General features: G+C 31.3%; 2 protein-coding genes across 2 annotated transcripts; both read right to left on the bottom strand.

The window, feature by feature from the left end:
- Positions 1–286: 286 nt before the first annotated feature.
- On the bottom strand, positions 287–4,411 carry LOC108477768 (ABC transporter A family member 7-like). Its single transcript, XM_053022974.1, has 8 exons — positions 4,352–4,411; positions 2,296–2,373; positions 2,112–2,186; positions 1,645–1,822; positions 1,240–1,354; positions 1,072–1,156; positions 696–824; positions 287–598 (listed from the first exon to the last, which is right to left on the bottom strand). The coding sequence occupies exons 1-8, from the start codon at positions 4,409–4,411 to the stop codon at positions 461–463; spliced, it is 858 nt and encodes a 285-aa protein (XP_052878934.1). The 3' UTR covers positions 287–460.
- A 1,867-nt stretch (positions 4,412–6,278) lies between these two features.
- Positions 6,279–7,634, bottom strand: LOC108478939 (F-box/kelch-repeat protein At1g74510-like; the record flags this gene model as incomplete). The annotated part of the gene is made up of 1 exon (XM_017781392.2): positions 6,279–7,634. A coding segment is annotated over one exon (1,083 nt), but the record flags the coding sequence as incomplete, so codon positions are not given.
- Between the last annotated feature and the right edge of the window lie 10,190 nt (positions 7,635–17,824).

Below are 17,824 nucleotides of genomic sequence, written 5' to 3'. Positions count from 1 at the left end.
AAAAAAAAAAATTAAGTAGCAATATAGTACAAGAGCTAATTTTATATGAAAGGTTTTTTTAATGGGAATCATAAGTCAATTAACTGGTTAATTTAATATACATCAAATGTAAATTATCTTTCAAATAAGACTCAAAATTATGTTACTTTTACATCAATTTTTATACTTGACCTCACTTGTGGATGCTTAGCCACCATAATCTCTTCTTGCTGCAACCTCACTTCGCTAGGAGCAACATTGTCACATTTTTTACATTATATTATAGAGTAGCATCACACACATTCCCTTGTAACACAAATTCTAGTTTTTCATAATCCATAAATAAGAAAGGCGAATCCAATTCATTTACAAGGTAAATGCGTATATGACAAAAACAAAAAGCAACACTACAACTATATCTGTAGAATCAAGAATGCAAAAGAGAGAGCAAAGCATGCAAATAGGTTAAAATCAAGAATGGTTAATCAAGAGTGGCAGTGCAGAGAGAGAGATACTGGTGAGAATAATTGCCCTGTCTCGTTTTCCCCGTTTCACAACACTCCATAGACTTTCTTGAAGCTGGATCAAGACCAGTACTGGTTTCATCCATAAAGACAACCTATTTGCAAAATCTCAAATTATTAAAGCCATGAACAGCACCCCAGGATATAAGTTTAGTAATGTCTTACATAGAAATGTAGAGTGAACCATTTTACCTTAGGATCCCCAATCAGTGAAATGGCAACGCTGAGTCTCCTCTTCATACCTCCACTGTATTTGCCCGCATGTTTGTCTGCAACCCCTCCATGAAATAGGTTGACACTCTTAAGAGAGTCTTCCACTGCCTGAGGCAATTGCATGGGAATGAGCAAAAATAGAATCCAAATATTTTACATGACGATGAACTACATCGCCTCAGCCTAGTTTTCTGTGAAGGTCCACCATCCGCCCTTAATATTTGAATATTAAAAGACAAAACGGAAGTCTGATAGAAGAGCCTCTAGACTTTAGATTTATAATTAAATAATATTTATGAGCATCAACTTCTCCAAGTAAAATCCATAACAAGCTAAGAAGGTAATCTTGACTTACTTGATTTAATGCAGAAGCTTTGAGGTTCTTCAGTCTCCCATAAAATAGCAAGTGCTCCCTCCCAGTTAAAGTTTCCCAGAGCAGGCTAATTTACAAATAACAAAATAAGAAATCTTTCAACATGGAAAACAATGTGTTTCTTGGCAAAAGGAAACAATTATATCATACTCATGCTGTGGGGCAGACAGACACCCATGCTTGTATAGATTATATCCATAGAAGTCAGTATATCCAAACCCTGAAGATATGTTGTCCCTGAGGTTGGTTTTGTGAGCCCAATCATCTGTCCACAGAATAACACATCAATCTTGCATAGTTTTTAGCAGCTAAACCTGATTCTATCTTTATAAGATACAGGCATGAGTAAGACAAAAGTAATCCCAACATAGGGAACAAAATGGCTAAAATTACTACTAGGGAAACAAACTAGATCCTAACATGGAAGGTTTCACTTTCAGCCCCTCACGTCACAGAAAATGCATACGAGTCTGCTAAGTGCATAAAAGAACCATACTTTCAATTTAGAGAGAGAAAAAAAATCTTACACTACCATATTAATTAAAGAAGTCTTGCCAGCACCATTGGGTCCAAGCATGCCAAAACACTCCCCTCTGGGCAAAGCAAGAGACAATCCTCTCAAAGCAATTTTCGCAGGATTTCCATCCCTTGCAGGATATATCTTTTTGGGGTTGTCACAAATGATGGGATAACTTGTAGTTGATTCAAGTAGCAACTGTTCAACTTTCTCTCGCTGGAAACAAAAATATAAAAGAAAATATTATTACACAAATGAGTTATTCATACCACATTGAGCTACAGATGGTAGGACATCCACTTGGAGGTATTACCTGAGAAAAAGCAATAATGGGCCATCAATATCTTCTTACCAGAAGAGAATAAATCATATTGATGATTAGTAGGCTATGTCTGTTTGAAACTTCTGCTACTTTTAGCTTTCTATACATATTTTACAAGTAAAAAGAAAAGAAAGAAACCAAATAGCAAAAGCAGAGTGAAAGCCCTAATATGAATCATTTTACCTCAATTTCAACCATAGAATAACCAAAAACACCTTTCTTTGCATATTGAAACACAACAACTGAAATACCAGAACACTATAAAGAATAATTCTTCTTAACTATCTAAACAAAAATTTAGTGCTTTTGCTTAAATTTAATGAGAATTTTAGAATTCCTATAATCTATGACATTTTAGAACTCTCACCTGCACATGCTCGGACCGCTTCCACTCAGGCCACCTCCTTGGCCAACGACGGCAACTCCTCTCCCAATCCTTCTCCGTCTAAAACACAGAAGTTTCCGCATAAAAAAAAGAAGATAAAACCAGTGCTCTTCATGCACAAACTCAAAAATAAAAGAAGAAGAAGAAGAAGAGAAAATCAATATCAAAATCGAAACTTTGCATTGATGCGAACCTGAAACGGAGGACCGAAGGCAAACGGAGGACCTTAGATCGGTCAATTTCGAATTTACAATGCCGAAAAGGTGGCCGATGCGATTAGAGAAGGAAGCGTAAGATGCGAGGTTTGACTCGAGGGTGCGGTTGAGGTGGACTAGATTTCGTTCCAGATCATCGCACTGAGTCAGAAACTAGGCGACGATGCTTGGTGCTTGGGTTAGATCATGGTTGGTGCCGAGTTTAGCGTTGAGGGCAGAGGAAACTGAGGTGGACAGAGTCAATAGTGGAGGGAGACTTTGCAGAGAGTCCATTTGAGTCGGATTTCCGGGTCAAGCCATGGAAAATTTGGGCGATGAGGGAAATTTGATAGGGCGAGGAGGGTAAATAGGGAATTTCGATGTTCAGGATTGGATGGAGATGAGAAACAAAGTGGAGCAGATCGACTGATTCGATGCTTCCATGGAGGAGATACCGAGTGGATTGTTAGCAAAAGAATGAAACGAGTGGAATTTTGATTGGTATCGGGTCAACCCAACTCCGGACTGACTTTAAATTGGGCCAAATACTGCTTTTCAAAGGGCTTTTAAAAAATAATTTTTTTAATGGAGCCATTATAAACGACGCTATCACCTTTTTACATGTCAGACACTTAAATGGAGCCACTAATGTGTGCAGTACTTTTTTTATTTTTTTAATTTAAATATAAAAAGTAATATTTTACTTGATAGAATCATTGTCTTTGGCATGATTAAATTGTTATATATAATCTTCAATGACAAATCAATTTGAGTTGAAGGAAATAATTTTTTTACTTATATTTTGTTAATGGATGAATGGGAGAGAGATGAGGAGTATTTTTATGTATTTGTTTATTTATTTATTTAGCAATTTTTTTTTACTTTGAAGGTATGTTTTGTTTAATAATAATTTGATGAGGCTTCGACATCGATAAATTTAAAAGTTATTTTTGGATACCAATTATTTATTTGGTAACGAGATCAAATTAGTGATGTAAATGTTTTCATTGGCTGTAGTAGGATAATAAAGGGTTCAAATTAGTTATATAGCCAACGGGTGGATTGTTTGAGATTTCATGTGTCAACAGGATGTTTGAAGGTTTTAAGAAATTTCAAATCAAACCACACCGGTGAGATCATCAATATCGACAGCATCTAAGTTACAATTAAATAGCACTGAGAAACTTGCTTGGTCGACTTGCGGTTAAACATTATATTTTTCAATTTGTAAAACACAATGTTGTCGGTCTTGAACAAAATCGTTTGATTATGTTTTATTTGTAAGACATAATGTTGTAAGACACAATGCTATCGGTCTTGAACAAAATATCATTTTTTTATTTTTAATTAAAAAACACATTAAAAAATATCTATAGTACTAGTGACGTCATTCTTAATGACTCTACCAAATTAAATACCATTTTTGTTCTTAAACTAAAATAACATTTTTTAATTTAAAAAATAAAAAATAAAAATAACTATAATAAAAAGGTTAAAACTAACGCACTCAATAAAATAATATATTAAAAAAAGCGTTTGACTCGTGAAAAGTGGTGGCACCAAATAATGCATGCAAAGAAAAAAGAGAAATTTAGAAAAATTCAAGAAAAATACTACTATTTAAAAAAAAATGGAGGTTTAAAACCCAATAAAATTCATCAAAAATATATAAGGAAAAACTTGAGCTTTAGGTAAAAAGAAATTCTAAATCTTTCAGATTCATATTTTAAAAGAAAATGCATGCAAAGAAAAAGAAGAAATCTGATCTCACAAAAAAGAAAATAGAAAGGAGTGAAGCAGGTATACCTATGTCAAAATTGCAAGCAAAATTAAAAAATTCATACTTTTGCAAGCTTCAAGAAGAACAAACTGGAAACACACACATATACACGTAAGAGAGGCATGGCTTTTCGTCTTTGATTAGGTAGAAATCAATAAAAGATTTGCTTATTTTGTTAAATTCTGAGTTTGTACGGTGGTTATGCTTGAAGTAAAAGGAGTGCGGTGATTATTGGAGAAATGAGGGACGAGAGCTTGATAGAAAATGGAGGAAGGTGAGGGAGAGTGAGCGGCTCTTCACTAAAATAACATAGTTTACCCTTGCATTTTCTAAATTTCAATGATATACTCAAATTTTTTTTTTCAAATTGAAAATAAAAAATAAAATGACTAAAATAAAAATGTTAATAGTCAAATTGAGTCTTAACTTGATTGCCATAGATATTGCTCCCAATGCAGGAGGATGTGGGTTCGAGTGTATTGAAATGCATTATCCTCTTATTTATGAGTTGAATAGGGGCTATAGATAATTCTAGATATTTTGTTAAAAAAATTATTTCAAAGAACCATTAATTACTTAATATATAAAAAGAAAATGTATTCATGCAATTGATATTATTTTTTTGGTCGAAACTAGATCAATTTTATTTCCATAATTAAGGTTGATTTTATAGTCAATTAGAAAATGATACGTATCATTAAAAAATTGGGTAAACTATTAAAATAGTCAATTTTGTTTGTCTTGGTTTACATTTTAGTCACTTACTTTATCATTTTGTTACGAAATAGTCACTCTACAATTAAGATCTGTTACATCCCAAAAGGCAGTCCGACGTGACAGTTAAAATGAGTATTAAATGCTAACGTGGATGTCCAGCTAGGATGAGAAAAGTTTAAATTTTTTTTTATCAAAATAGAATACAAAATTTTACCCTAAAACCCAATTTTCTCCAGTTTAAAAAGAAGCAATAGTTGAGTTTTCTTTGTTACCGTCAGAAAAGATAAGAGAAGAGTAGAATTATGGAGAAGAAGAAGAAGAAGAATGGACGCACCAACCTCTATACTTGCTTGCTATTGTGGTTGCCTACAATACATGAATAAAGAAAAATAAAGCATGTTTTTTTTGCCTATCACACCTACAGAAAAACATGAAAAGATGAACCACATTTTTGTAAAAAAAAAAAAACCATAATATCTGAACCCAAAATTCAGGTAAATAACAAAAAAACTCATTACTTACTATAATCCATATCTGGACCCTCTAACGAACCAATCATTTGTTCTTTTATTTTGAGTAAAAAATTCAATCGATTGATGGAGCACTCAATTTGATATCTATTGTTTCGGTTTAACAAAGATGACTATGAAAATAGATGATTTTTTCAATCAAAATGGAAACGAAAACTAAGAATAAAGGAGACTAAGAGGTTTTTTTTTTTTCCAGTTCAAAGATTAATTTGATGCATTGGTTTTGATTATTTCGAGAAACCTAATTAACATTTTCCTTTAATTAATTTAGAAAATTTAATTAATCAAACTTATTTAATTAAAAAATCATTTAATTTACTTAACTGAACATCCACGTTGGCATTTAAAAACCATTTTAACTGTCACGTCGAACTATTGTTTAAAGGGTGACAAAACGATAACGTAAGTGACAAAATATAACATTTCAAACATAAATGACTAAAATGTAACATAAACTTTATATTAATATGGAATGAAAAAATTTACTAAAAATTTAAAAAAATTAATTAAAAAAATTATATTAATATTAAATGAACAAAAAATCCTTCCTCCCTCTCTATCTCTCTTTGTCTCCATCTTCTCCCTCCCCCAACTACTCCCTTTCACTAGAGGAAAGTATTAAGCTTTTTATGATCATACATCCTTTCTATCTTTTTCTTTCCCTAGAGGAAAAGAGTATGGAATGGGTAAACTGTTATAAATATGTGTGTATGCTCAATAATTGATCGAAACTGATATTTGGTCGAAAGAAACTTCCTTAACATTGAAAACAGTCTAAAATTTAATTGGACTTTGTTTTGGAATTATGATTTGTTCTACATAACACAAACTTTAACAAACCCTGATGGTAACCACCCAACAAAAGGAACAAGAAAGAAAATAGAAGGAAAGTTACAAAATATAACAAAACTAAGAAGGGTTGAAATCTTCAAGCCTCCTCTTATGACTGTGTCTGTGGGTTGTAGCAGAAAAAGACTTTATGCAACAACATGGTACCACCGAAACTAGATGCACATGTCAGTATCCCATGACGGTACAGTTATACACAAAACTGCTAAAGGGCTTTCTGGCAACCAAGTTCCATTCAAGTGGACCCTCCTTTAGGACCCAAGAGTTGATCTCAACAAACCCTGCATCTAAAACCTTAGGTCCTCTAATAATCATTAGTTGATCCCCGCATGCCCTAAATGCTATCCCCCACCCATTCATTGAGGCTGTACGCTTAGGGAATAGCCCTACCATTAACCACAAGTGCTTCTCTTTATCATATTTCTTCACTTGCTTCAGCACATGATCAGCTATATACAACACATCATTCACAACTGCCACTAAAGGAGGTGCCTCAGCTGTAAGAGGTTCTTCTATTGGTCCAGCCCCCTCGTTTGGTGCAGGGTACATGTTAGGTATCTCACACCAAGTATTGGTCTTCAAATCATACACCTCTCCGGATGTTATTGTCTTCAAACTCTCAATTCCAATGCCACCAATAACATAAAACTTCCCTTCCATGAACACCGCAGAACACATTCTTCTGGCCTTATTCATGCTTGGAATGGTCTCCCACCTGCCAATTTCAGAATTATAAAGCTCTACTGAACTCAAAATATTTCCAAGTAGATCACAACCACTAGCTATAATTCCAATTTCACCCAGACTAGCAGATGCAAACAAGTACCTGGGTGTGTGCATCCTCATCCCGGTTGTCCATTTGTGCATTAAAATGCTATATTTATAGACAGTAGGGTATATTATTTCTTTTCCAAAAACCAGAAGTTGGGTCCCAACAGCTAATGACTCATTATCAGAACACATGAAACATTCATAGGCCTGCATTTTAGGTATATGCATCCATCGACTATGGATTGGATCAAAAGCTTCCCACTCCAGAAGGTTGCAGGAGAAGTAAACCCAATGTTCAACAATTCCCATTTGTCGCCTCAACTTGTACAGCTCACCACTCCGTATAAGAGAATGGAAACACGTATTCAAAGTTGAAATGACACCATAATCAGACCTTGAGCAACAGAGGAGACAGTCAATCGAGATGTCTCGCCCAAGCTGGTGGATCAGTAAACTTGATTCTGAATTGTACCAAGCATAGCGGTGGTTTTCTCGTTGGCCAATTTGGGCAAGCCACATATCCTCCCTTTTTTCCTTTTTCTCGTCACCTTTAAGTACTTTGACACCCCTTTTTGCCATAAGACCTTCTCTATCTTCTTACTAGTTCTAGCTTTGTGAGAGAACCAGAAAGCTTCCCTATTGTTCTTCATGATAACAATATGTAAAATTGATCAGTCACTACATGAAATATATATAGAGAGTGAGAGTGAGAGACTGATTTATATAGGAAATGCACCAATTCACATATCATTAAATTTCATAAAATTCAAAAAAAAATTATTATAAAATCCTTGCAGAAATCAATTGCAGGAGAGCTGATATACACTATTCATGCTAATCTCAAGGAAAAAAAGAACTCAATTTAGAAGAAAAGGAATAGCACACTTCTATCAACCCAAACAAAGCAAAAAGCCAAATTATGACAAAAAAAAAAGACAAAATAATGCTTATCATCAAAAGCAACACTCATAACAAGAATAGTCTAGTAATCAAAACCAAGAATTAAGAATCAAACAATCTGATAAAACTTACAACTTGATGCTCTTTACGAAGCAGAAATAACCTGAAAATTAAAATCTACAACATTAATGAGAAATGATAATTATCCAAAAGATGTTATCTTTTTATTTCACTTCTATGAACACATATAAAGTTAAGAAACGGTGAGAAAATGTCATCAAGAGTCAATCACATGCCACATTTTTTGACAATCAACAGCGAAAATCAAATCTAAATTTAGCTCCAAAATGTAACCAAGATAAATGATCTACCCTTCACTAAAATCAATACATTTCAAATAATAATAAAAAAGGGGTTTACTCTCATTTCATAGTAGATGCTGCCCTTAAAGAGAAATTTAATAAAAAAACAAAAAGAAAAAAAGAAAAAGAAACCATAAGCTTTAACAATGGAAATGAGAAAGTTGAAAATGAATCCACAAACAGGCTTACAAATTGGATAACAATAGGGTTGAAGCTTTTAGCTATTCAGGGATCAAATTAACAAAACAAAAGCTCAATTTGCTTCACATTCTCTCTTTTGCTACCTATAGTTTATATTCACTTAGAGAGTGTTAGAGAGAGAGAGCGCTTATAAAAAAATGGGTGAAAGAAAAGTGAATTTATAACTGAAAGAAAAAAAATATTTAGAATTGTAATTTTTTTAATTATTTTTAACAAGAAAAAAAAAAGAAGGAAAAGGTAGGGCCTACAACTTCTATGGAAAGGAATTGATGTTAAAAAATTGTGACCCCAACCAAAGGAAAACCAAACTATGAACCATGTTTTCCTCGGGTATTTGAAATTCCAGACCTTCCTTAGTCTTCAATAAAAAAATATAATTATTTTTATATTTTGTTCTGTATTTATATTTTTTATAAATTTTTCGTATTGTTTTATAATTATATTATATTTAAAATTATCAGAATTGCTTTTGCATGCACTTTTTTCTTTCCTTTTTTTCTCACCAACCTTCCTTTTATGATATTTGTAATGATTAGTATTTTTTTTTTTAAATTTTCAAAGACAATTAATAGAGTTGCATATATACTTTAAGCATATATTTAAATAATTATCCTACCATGGGGATCGAATGTGGGTTCCACCTTATTTGGGATTCATTAAATTGAAAATCGATAGTGCTTGTAGTCCGGTTTCAAGTTTAGTCGCCTCGACAGTAGTGGCGAGAGATGAGTACAATAATTAGGTGTGTGGGATAGGTAGAAATATCGATAGATATAGTGTTGAGTAAGCGGAGATATGGGTAATTTATGACAGTCTTATTATGGCTAGGATGCTAAATGGAAAGATACTAAAACAAATTGCGCATTTTCTATTAAAAGTATCAATAGTGGTTTGAGAGGGTATTTACATAGAGATTTGGTTCTAAGAATTTAGGAGTTATGCAGCCGTGAATGGAGAGTTGGTTTTGAGCAGATTCTAAGGGAGGTGAATTATATCGCTCACTTGTTGGCTGGAATGATGAAGGATTTCCCGATTGGTGCCAAGATTTTCCAGATATCTCTCTATTTTTTCCTTCACCAATTAAGGATGGATAGCATGTTTTTGCTTTCGATTCCTACTACAAACTGTTAGTTGACTAATCCGTTTTCTCGTTACCAAAAAAATGTACCGTAATATGATGATTGATGACTATAGTTAATAAACAAAAGGGTTTTTGATCCCATTTGGCCATAAAACCCTAGTATGTGCATTCCTTCCTCATTTTATTTTAACATATTTATATCAATTTTACGTTGGGTTTTGATTGAGGCAAACCAAATACATACTATACTATGAAGACAAATAAAAAAATAAAATCAATAAAAAAGAATTTCATCTAAATTACGGTTTCGATCGAATCACATTAAATGAACTTGTACTTCAAATTTTAACATTATTGTATACATTTTTTGTTGTTTTTCAGAATGATCGAACATTGATTAATGTTCTTATGTTCTATTAACTATTTTGAATAAATCAACTAGTACTTTTTTGATCGATGTGAATAAAAATACTTTTATTTTAACACATATATGTCAATAAGTTTAATTGAATTTTAATCTTTTAATGTTTATCCTAATTAGGGCTTTGATCGAGTCAAATCAATACTATGGAAAAAAAGAGGAAGAAATATAATCGTTATTAAGATTTCGGCTAAATCACATTAAATGAATTTATACTTCAAAAATTAATATAAATGTATCTATTTTTTGTTGTTTGTGAAAACGATCAGATCCTCCATGACCATGAGGTCAGGGGTCTGATGCCTGCCCATGGGAATGGAGTACATTTCCTGACCAGTCGTTTATCTCTTTGGAGAGCATCTATGGTGAGAGTATTAGTTACCACTATTGGCGGTGGATACACTAGTTTTGACAAAAAAATGATCGATCTTGGTTGATATTCTTATGTTCTATTAATTATTTTGATTAAATAAATTAGTATTTTTCTAATCCAATGTGGAAAAAAAAAACCTTACTTTATATGTGGCAATTGAGACTCTTTCGAGATGGTGTTTCGGTTTTGTGGATGGACTAAAAGATGTTCAACAATTTTCATGGAAAGATTACCAAAAAAAAAAAACTCTTTTAGAAAGGGTTATGGAAATTTTTTGGTTGTCACGGTCATGTTATAAATGCTTTTATTCCAAGGAAACATAGTATGAGAGGACAATGTTTTGGAAGTCAGGTCTTCACAAGAATGGCCAAATTTAATTGAAGATCTTCCTTCTGGAGAAAATTAAAATCCCAATAAATGGAGTTTGACCAAGGTCAAAGGGTGAATAAAAAAAAACCACTACTTCTTAAGGAAAATATTTTTTACAATGGTGGGATCTTGATTAATGTCCTTATGTTCTATCAATTATCAAATAAACCCACTACTTTTTTATCAAACGTGAATAAAAAAACCTTTATCTTAACGTATATGCATGAAAAAGTTAACATAAACCCTCTTGACTTGGTTGACTTTATAATTTTGATCTTAATTAGGGTTTTGATCGTGTTAAATTAGATACTATGAAAACAAATAAATAATAATAATCGAAAAAAGGGATTTCGACTAAATTAAGGTTTTGATGGAAGTATATTTAATGAATTTATTAAAAATTTGATATAATTATCTTTATTATTTGTCGTCTTCCACAACGGTTGAATCTAGATTAATGTTCTTATGTTCTATTAATTATTTTGAATAAAGCAACTAGTACTTTATCGATTAAATATGAAAAAATCATTTTATTTTAACGTATACGTCAATAAGTTACAATAAATTCCCCTGACTTTATTAATTATAATGGTTTAACTTATATTGCTGGAAGAATCAGCTTCCAGATTATATTCACAGATATCAATGCTCTCATCTTTGGCGTTCCCTTTTTAAGGTGTGGCCACTTTTTGTGAGAATCTTATGTGGTCTGTAGGTGATGGCTCTACAATTCGTGGTTGGAAAGATTCTTAGGTACAGGAAGTTGGTCCTCTTTTTTCTTATGTCCCAGCACATGCAAGCTTAGATTTGGAGAGCACTTTGAAGGATTGAGTTCTTCTTTATGATTCTTGGAACGTTGATTTGCTTCATATTTGGCTACCTGATCATGTGATAAAGTGTATAGTAAGTATCCCCCTCCTCATTTTGTTGGTGGTGAGGATAGGATCATTTGGGCTCGATCTGGTTCAGGGTCTTTTTCTGTTTGTAGTGCTTACTTGGATTTAAAAAAAAGATTCTTGGGGTCTTAAAGATGATATTTGAAAGCCTATTTGGAAGTATCAAGGCCCACAGAGAGTCTGTCTTTTTCTATAGCTTGTGGTCAAACAGAGGCTTCTTACTAATTCAGAACGCGCTAGGAGAGGAATTTGGTAAAACAGTGTGTGCTCATTATGTGGTCATGATACTGAGGACATTATGCATGTTCTCCAAGACTGTTCGACGGCTAAGGAAGCATGGATGCTTGTAGTCCCTCCTGAAAAGCAATCTAGGTTTTTTTTCTGATTCCTTTCAAAATTGGTTTTCCACTAGCCTTTATTGTCATTTTAAGATGCAGGATAAAGGAATTACTTGGTAATGCTTATTTGGACTAATTACTTGGAGAATTTGGAAGAACATGAATCTTTTCATTTTCCAAAACATTAATTGGACGGCTTATGAAATTGTAAAAGTCTCTCTTCGTTAGGCCCAACTATTTGAACCTTTTCTAAATGAGGCCAAGCCTAACTCACCCAATTCGAAAATTCACTCCCATTATGAAGACAATTAGGTCTATTTATTTTCTGATGGAACAGTGGCTAGACCTTCTGGAAATGCATCGGCAGGTGGGGTGGTTCATGATTAGGTTGGCAATTGGATTTTGGGCTTTAATCATTATTTGGGCAAATGTTCGCCTTTGGAGGTAGAAATTTGGGGTGTTCTTGATGGAATTCTCATTTTTTTTAAATAACGACTACAGGAAAGTTAGGATTTAGACAAATAACGTTGAGGTGGTTAGGGCCTTCTCCATGGAAGAGTCAGTGAACTCCGGTATTACGTTGCTCAGAAGAGTTAAACATTTTTGCACTCTGATGGTCTGTGGGAAATCAAGTATGTTCTTAGGGAGCGTAATTTAATTTTTGATCAATTGGCAAAAATTAGTCTCTCTTGGCAGACTTCCCTTTAGATCTTTGAAGCACCTACTGATTTGGTGGTTACGGTTATCCAAAGAGACAAAGCTTTTAGAGTCTTTCAGTAGTTGTTATGTTGTATTTTTGTTTATAATTTTTCACCCAAAAACAAATGAAAGTTTTAATCGAGTCAATTCAAATTAAACCTTAGCTGCTCAACTTTTTCAAATTAAACCTTTGTTTCATCGGCAACATTGGCTTTTGGGTTGGTTGTTGACCGCGATTTCTTCAATATCTTTTGTAGTTCTATTTTGTTTTTAATTTCAGTCCACATTATCGCAGTTTTGTCCACAGCTTTGTAGTTTTATTTTGTCCACATTTTTCGTGGTTTTTGTTTTGTCCACTCTGTTTTCTTTGAAAACAGATGTGGTTGTAGTTTTACTTTCTATTTTAAGTCATGTTCTAGCGTATGTAAAGTTTGTCAATATAAGGGTGTTGCCAGATCTTTTAAGATTTGTTCTCGAAAGGCTTTATCATGATAGATGATGAGGATGAGGATAGATCCGAGATGATGAGGATGAGGATAGGTCATCTGAGACTTGGCCTTTTGTGCATTTCGGATATGGTGTGCCTTTTGGAAGTTTTTCTTGGTTGATTAGTGTTCATCGTCAAGTTGATTTGATGATGATAATGTTAAGGTGTAAACTTCAATAAATTGATCAAGTTGATGCAATTATTCTACTGTTGTAGTTACTGGCAAATTGTCCTTCTCCTTTTTTGAAATTATTCAGTAAAAAAGACATTTGTGTTAGTTTTGCGTTGATTTATTTATAATTTATACTATGTATCATATCTTTGTGTTATTATTATTCATGATTGCTATTAATAATAATATTTTTCTTTAAAAAATGCATACTATTTAAAAAGAAAAATATATAGTCAAAAGAAAAAAATATACATTCAAATTCGGGTTTTGATTAAATCAAATTAAATCAACTCATACTTCAAAAATAAATTTCAAATTATTTAGCATATACTTGAATGACTAAGTTCAAATGAATCCATGTTGCTTTAAATTAGCTTTCCTTAAAATTCAACTTCATGAATTCGTAAAAATTTATACATACCCAAAGTTGAAGTTAATATTTTCAGTAAAAAATTAGAAATGTGTCTTTTTTATTGAGCTAACATAACAATTATTTAGTCAACAAGGACTTGCCTTTTACATTTTATAACCTTAATTTTGACGAATGATGATGTTTTGCATAGGCATAATAATTTTTTTCACCTTCAAACTTTATAAAAATTACAGTTTAAACCTCTATTTAATTTTTCGTCTCTTTTAACCATTGAACTCGTGTTTTCTTGTTAAATCACCTAAAATTGGATGAAAAACTTAGTGTTTGTTAATTTTATTTCATAACATCATGTAGATTACCACGTATATAACACATTAATATTTAATTAATTTTTAAAATATTTTAAAATTAAACTAAATAAACGAGATAATGATAAATTTTTAAATTAAAAATAATAATTTTTATTGTTTTCTAAAATTGAAAATCTTTTACGTAATACCGTTGGAGGAAAAAAAACTGTCAAAATGGTGGGACCTATTCTCTTGAAATGGCATAGGCAATACAGATGTGTTCAAATTTGGATTTTTTCTCTGGCTTTTTGTCTTTTTGTGTTTAATAAAAAGCATGAATCCTCTTAAGATTACTTACCAATTTAAGAGATTTTTATATATTTGTTTCTAAATGAATTTTAAAATATAAAAAAGGTTAATTACCATATATACATCGTCTAACCATTGGTTAACATATTTACAAGAAGTTTCCCTTTCTCTCTCTTTTTATGTGGATAGACATTCATTTCTTTACTATCTTTTTCCTTTTCTCGTTTATGTGAGATTCCCTTAGAAAGTTTCAAAAATCTTGCTCTAACCAATCTCCAAATATGGAGAATTTATTATTCCTACCATTTCAGCTCTCTGTTCACACATAGGCTGAATTACAAGTATCAAAATTTTTATTTTAATTTAATTTTTATATCATTATTTTATGTATATTTATTACATACATAAATAATTATAATCATAACGGTAATTAAGTAGGTAATGGCTTTAACCTAAAATGATAAATTTACTTTACAAAATTTATGATATTATAGATTAATATATCAAAATTTTATAATTTATTTTAGAATAAGAAAATTAAATAAATTAAACTTGAATTAGGTAAATTTTAGAATAAGATAATTTCAATTACAAACACAGTAGCTCCATACTATCATTTAAGAAATATAATCTTAAGAAAATATTATTTTTCATATTTTTAAAGTTTTAATTTATTTTAATTTTGTTTTGTTAAATTTTTCAAAATTTTTATATATGTTTAAAACTTTCAATTTGATTTTCATATTTTCTCTTTCTTTTATAATCTTTTACCTATTATTTACTTAATAATAACTTAGTTGTTGAGGTGACAGGTCTCCTTCTCATTGGGATTATTATGCCAGTATCCAAAAACAAATTTAGGTAGCAATACACTAGAAGAGCTAATTTTATATAAAAGGTTTTTTTAATGGGAATTATAAGTCAATTAACATATTTGGACCATTGAGGCAGCCCTATCCCTTAGTGTCACTGACTAAACCAAAATGCAATGTGCATAGATAGACTTTATAGTATAGCCAAAAAACTCAAATATGATGGGTAAGGTTTCTATTTGTACCTAAAATGAACACCATAAGCCAATTAAAATGATTCAAGATTTTAAGTAAAAAAACTATTGTCATATTTTGCTGCAAAAACAGAACAACTAGTCTCCGGAAAAATGGACTGGAAAAGACTAAAATAGAGGCAATGAACTATTGGTTTCTCAACCATATTCCCATTAACAACTGTTTGGGGAGCACATAGACAAAACCAAATATTTAGAAATAGCTAAATTGAGTAAGTAAATTCTCTACATAGAGATTTGTTTTACTAATGAAATTAAAATTTTGATTAATTACGAATATGATCTTTTTTTATTATACACGTAAATAATTTGAAATTTATAGTAAACTTTGGTGGAGTCAAAGAGTTTGGGGTCGCTAACATGCCACGTTAGCAAACCCAATAAAAAATTTATTTTTTTAGTGGAGCAATGTAGAATGGCGTCACCTATATAAATATCAGAGAATATTGTTATTTCTAAAAAATTGGGGACTTTAAAAAAATAATCCTTTTTTTTATGGAGCCATTAATAATGATGCCACCACTTTTTTGCATGTCAGATGTTTTTTTTAATTAAAAAATATATTATTTTATTGGGTGGCTCCTTTTAAAATAGCACCACCAGTGCACGGTACCTTTTTTTTTTTTAATTTAAATGAAAAATATAATATTTGATTTGGTGAAACTATTCTCACGTGACCAAATTGCTATATATAACCCCCAATGGTAGATCAATCTGAGATGAAGGAAACAATTTTTTTCTATCTTTTACTTATATTTTGTTAGAGGATGAATGAGAGAGAGAGATGAGAAGCATTTTTTTTATGTATTCGTGTTTTTGTTTATTTAGTTTTTTTTTAATTTAAATGTATGTTTTGTTTAACGATAATCTAAAAAAAATCGTCTTACACGTGAAAAAGTGGTGGTGCCAAACAATGCATGCAAAAAACAAAGAGAAATCTAAAAAAAAAAAAAAAATACAAGAGAAATATTGCTATTTTTAAAAAAATTAGAGATTTAAAACTCAATAAAATTCATCAGAAAGAAAAACTTGAGCTTTAGGTAAAAAGAAATTATAAATCTTCCTAGATTCATGTTTTAGAAAAAAAAATGCAAAGAAAAAAAAGACTCTAATCTCTAAAAGAAGAAATTAGAAAGAAGTGAAGCAGGTATACCTAAGTCAAAACTGCAAGCAAAACTCAAAAACTCATACTTTTGCAAGGTATCATAGTTTTCCTGAAAAATCTTGACTGCATGTGTGTTAGAATGGCATAAACTAGGAACAAAAGCATAATACCCTCACCATCAAGAAGAACAAATTGGAAAGACACACACATACACGTAAGAGAGGCATGGATTTTCGTCTCAGTTTAGGTCGAAATCAGGAGAAGATTTGCTTATTGTAATACCCCGAAAATTTTTATAGCAAGATATTATCCTTGATATAGTAACATAAGGAAGTAAAGTGAAAAAAAGGGAATTTTTGAGTTATGTCGACATTGGAAAGTATATTATGATATATTAATTCAAGAGAGGACTAAATCGTAAAAGTGAGAAAAGTTTTGTTGCACAAGAGTAAATAATCAAAATTTAATGGGTTCAAGCGTAAATATAAAAAAGTTGAAGGACCAATAGTGTAAATATTTTAAGGTGAAATGATCTAGAAACTAAAGATAATGGATGAATTAGGACCAAATTGAATAGGTGAAGAATTGTGAGGGACTAAATTGTAATTATACCAAATTAAATGATGACTCAAAGATGGAATTTTAAAAGATCATGAAGAGCAAAATGGTCAATTCGAAGGAGAGAGAAATGTAGAAGGCAATAATGATGTGGAGATATTTTAGATTAATTAAATAAATAAATATTAGTTTATTAATATTTTAATTTTATTTTTTAAAAATTATATTTTATTATTATTTTATTATTATTTCATGTAATATATAAGGAAAGAAAGGTGAAGAATTCTCTTCATCTTTCCCATGCATAAATGTGAGAAGGATAGAGAAAGAAAGAAAATTTTGCTTTCTTTACAATTTGATCATTTAACCAAAAATCCACCATTTTTACCTAGAAATCAAAAGAATTTCCATAGCCATCAAGAGAGAAAGATAACAAGGAGATTATGGGGAGCTAGAATATCAAGTTAGATTCAATAAATAGAAGCTGGAGGAGAGAGAAAATCAAGTTAAAGATTGAAATTAATAGGACAAGGTAAGAACACCAAGACTTCAACATATTTTTTTAAGTTGATATTATTGAAAAAGTATGAAAATGGTGTTAAAGTAGAGTTTTTTTATATAAGGTTCTATGTTCTTGATATGTTAGTGAAGGGAAATAAGAGAAAGTGAT

Source organism: Gossypium arboreum, chromosome 12 (assembly GCF_025698485.1).
Source record: "Gossypium arboreum isolate Shixiya-1 chromosome 12, ASM2569848v2, whole genome shotgun sequence".
Taxonomy (NCBI): Eukaryota; Viridiplantae; Streptophyta; class Magnoliopsida; order Malvales; family Malvaceae; genus Gossypium; species Gossypium arboreum.
The sequence above is the reverse complement of the archived record's forward strand: the minus strand, read 5'-3'. Positions and strand labels throughout refer to the sequence as shown.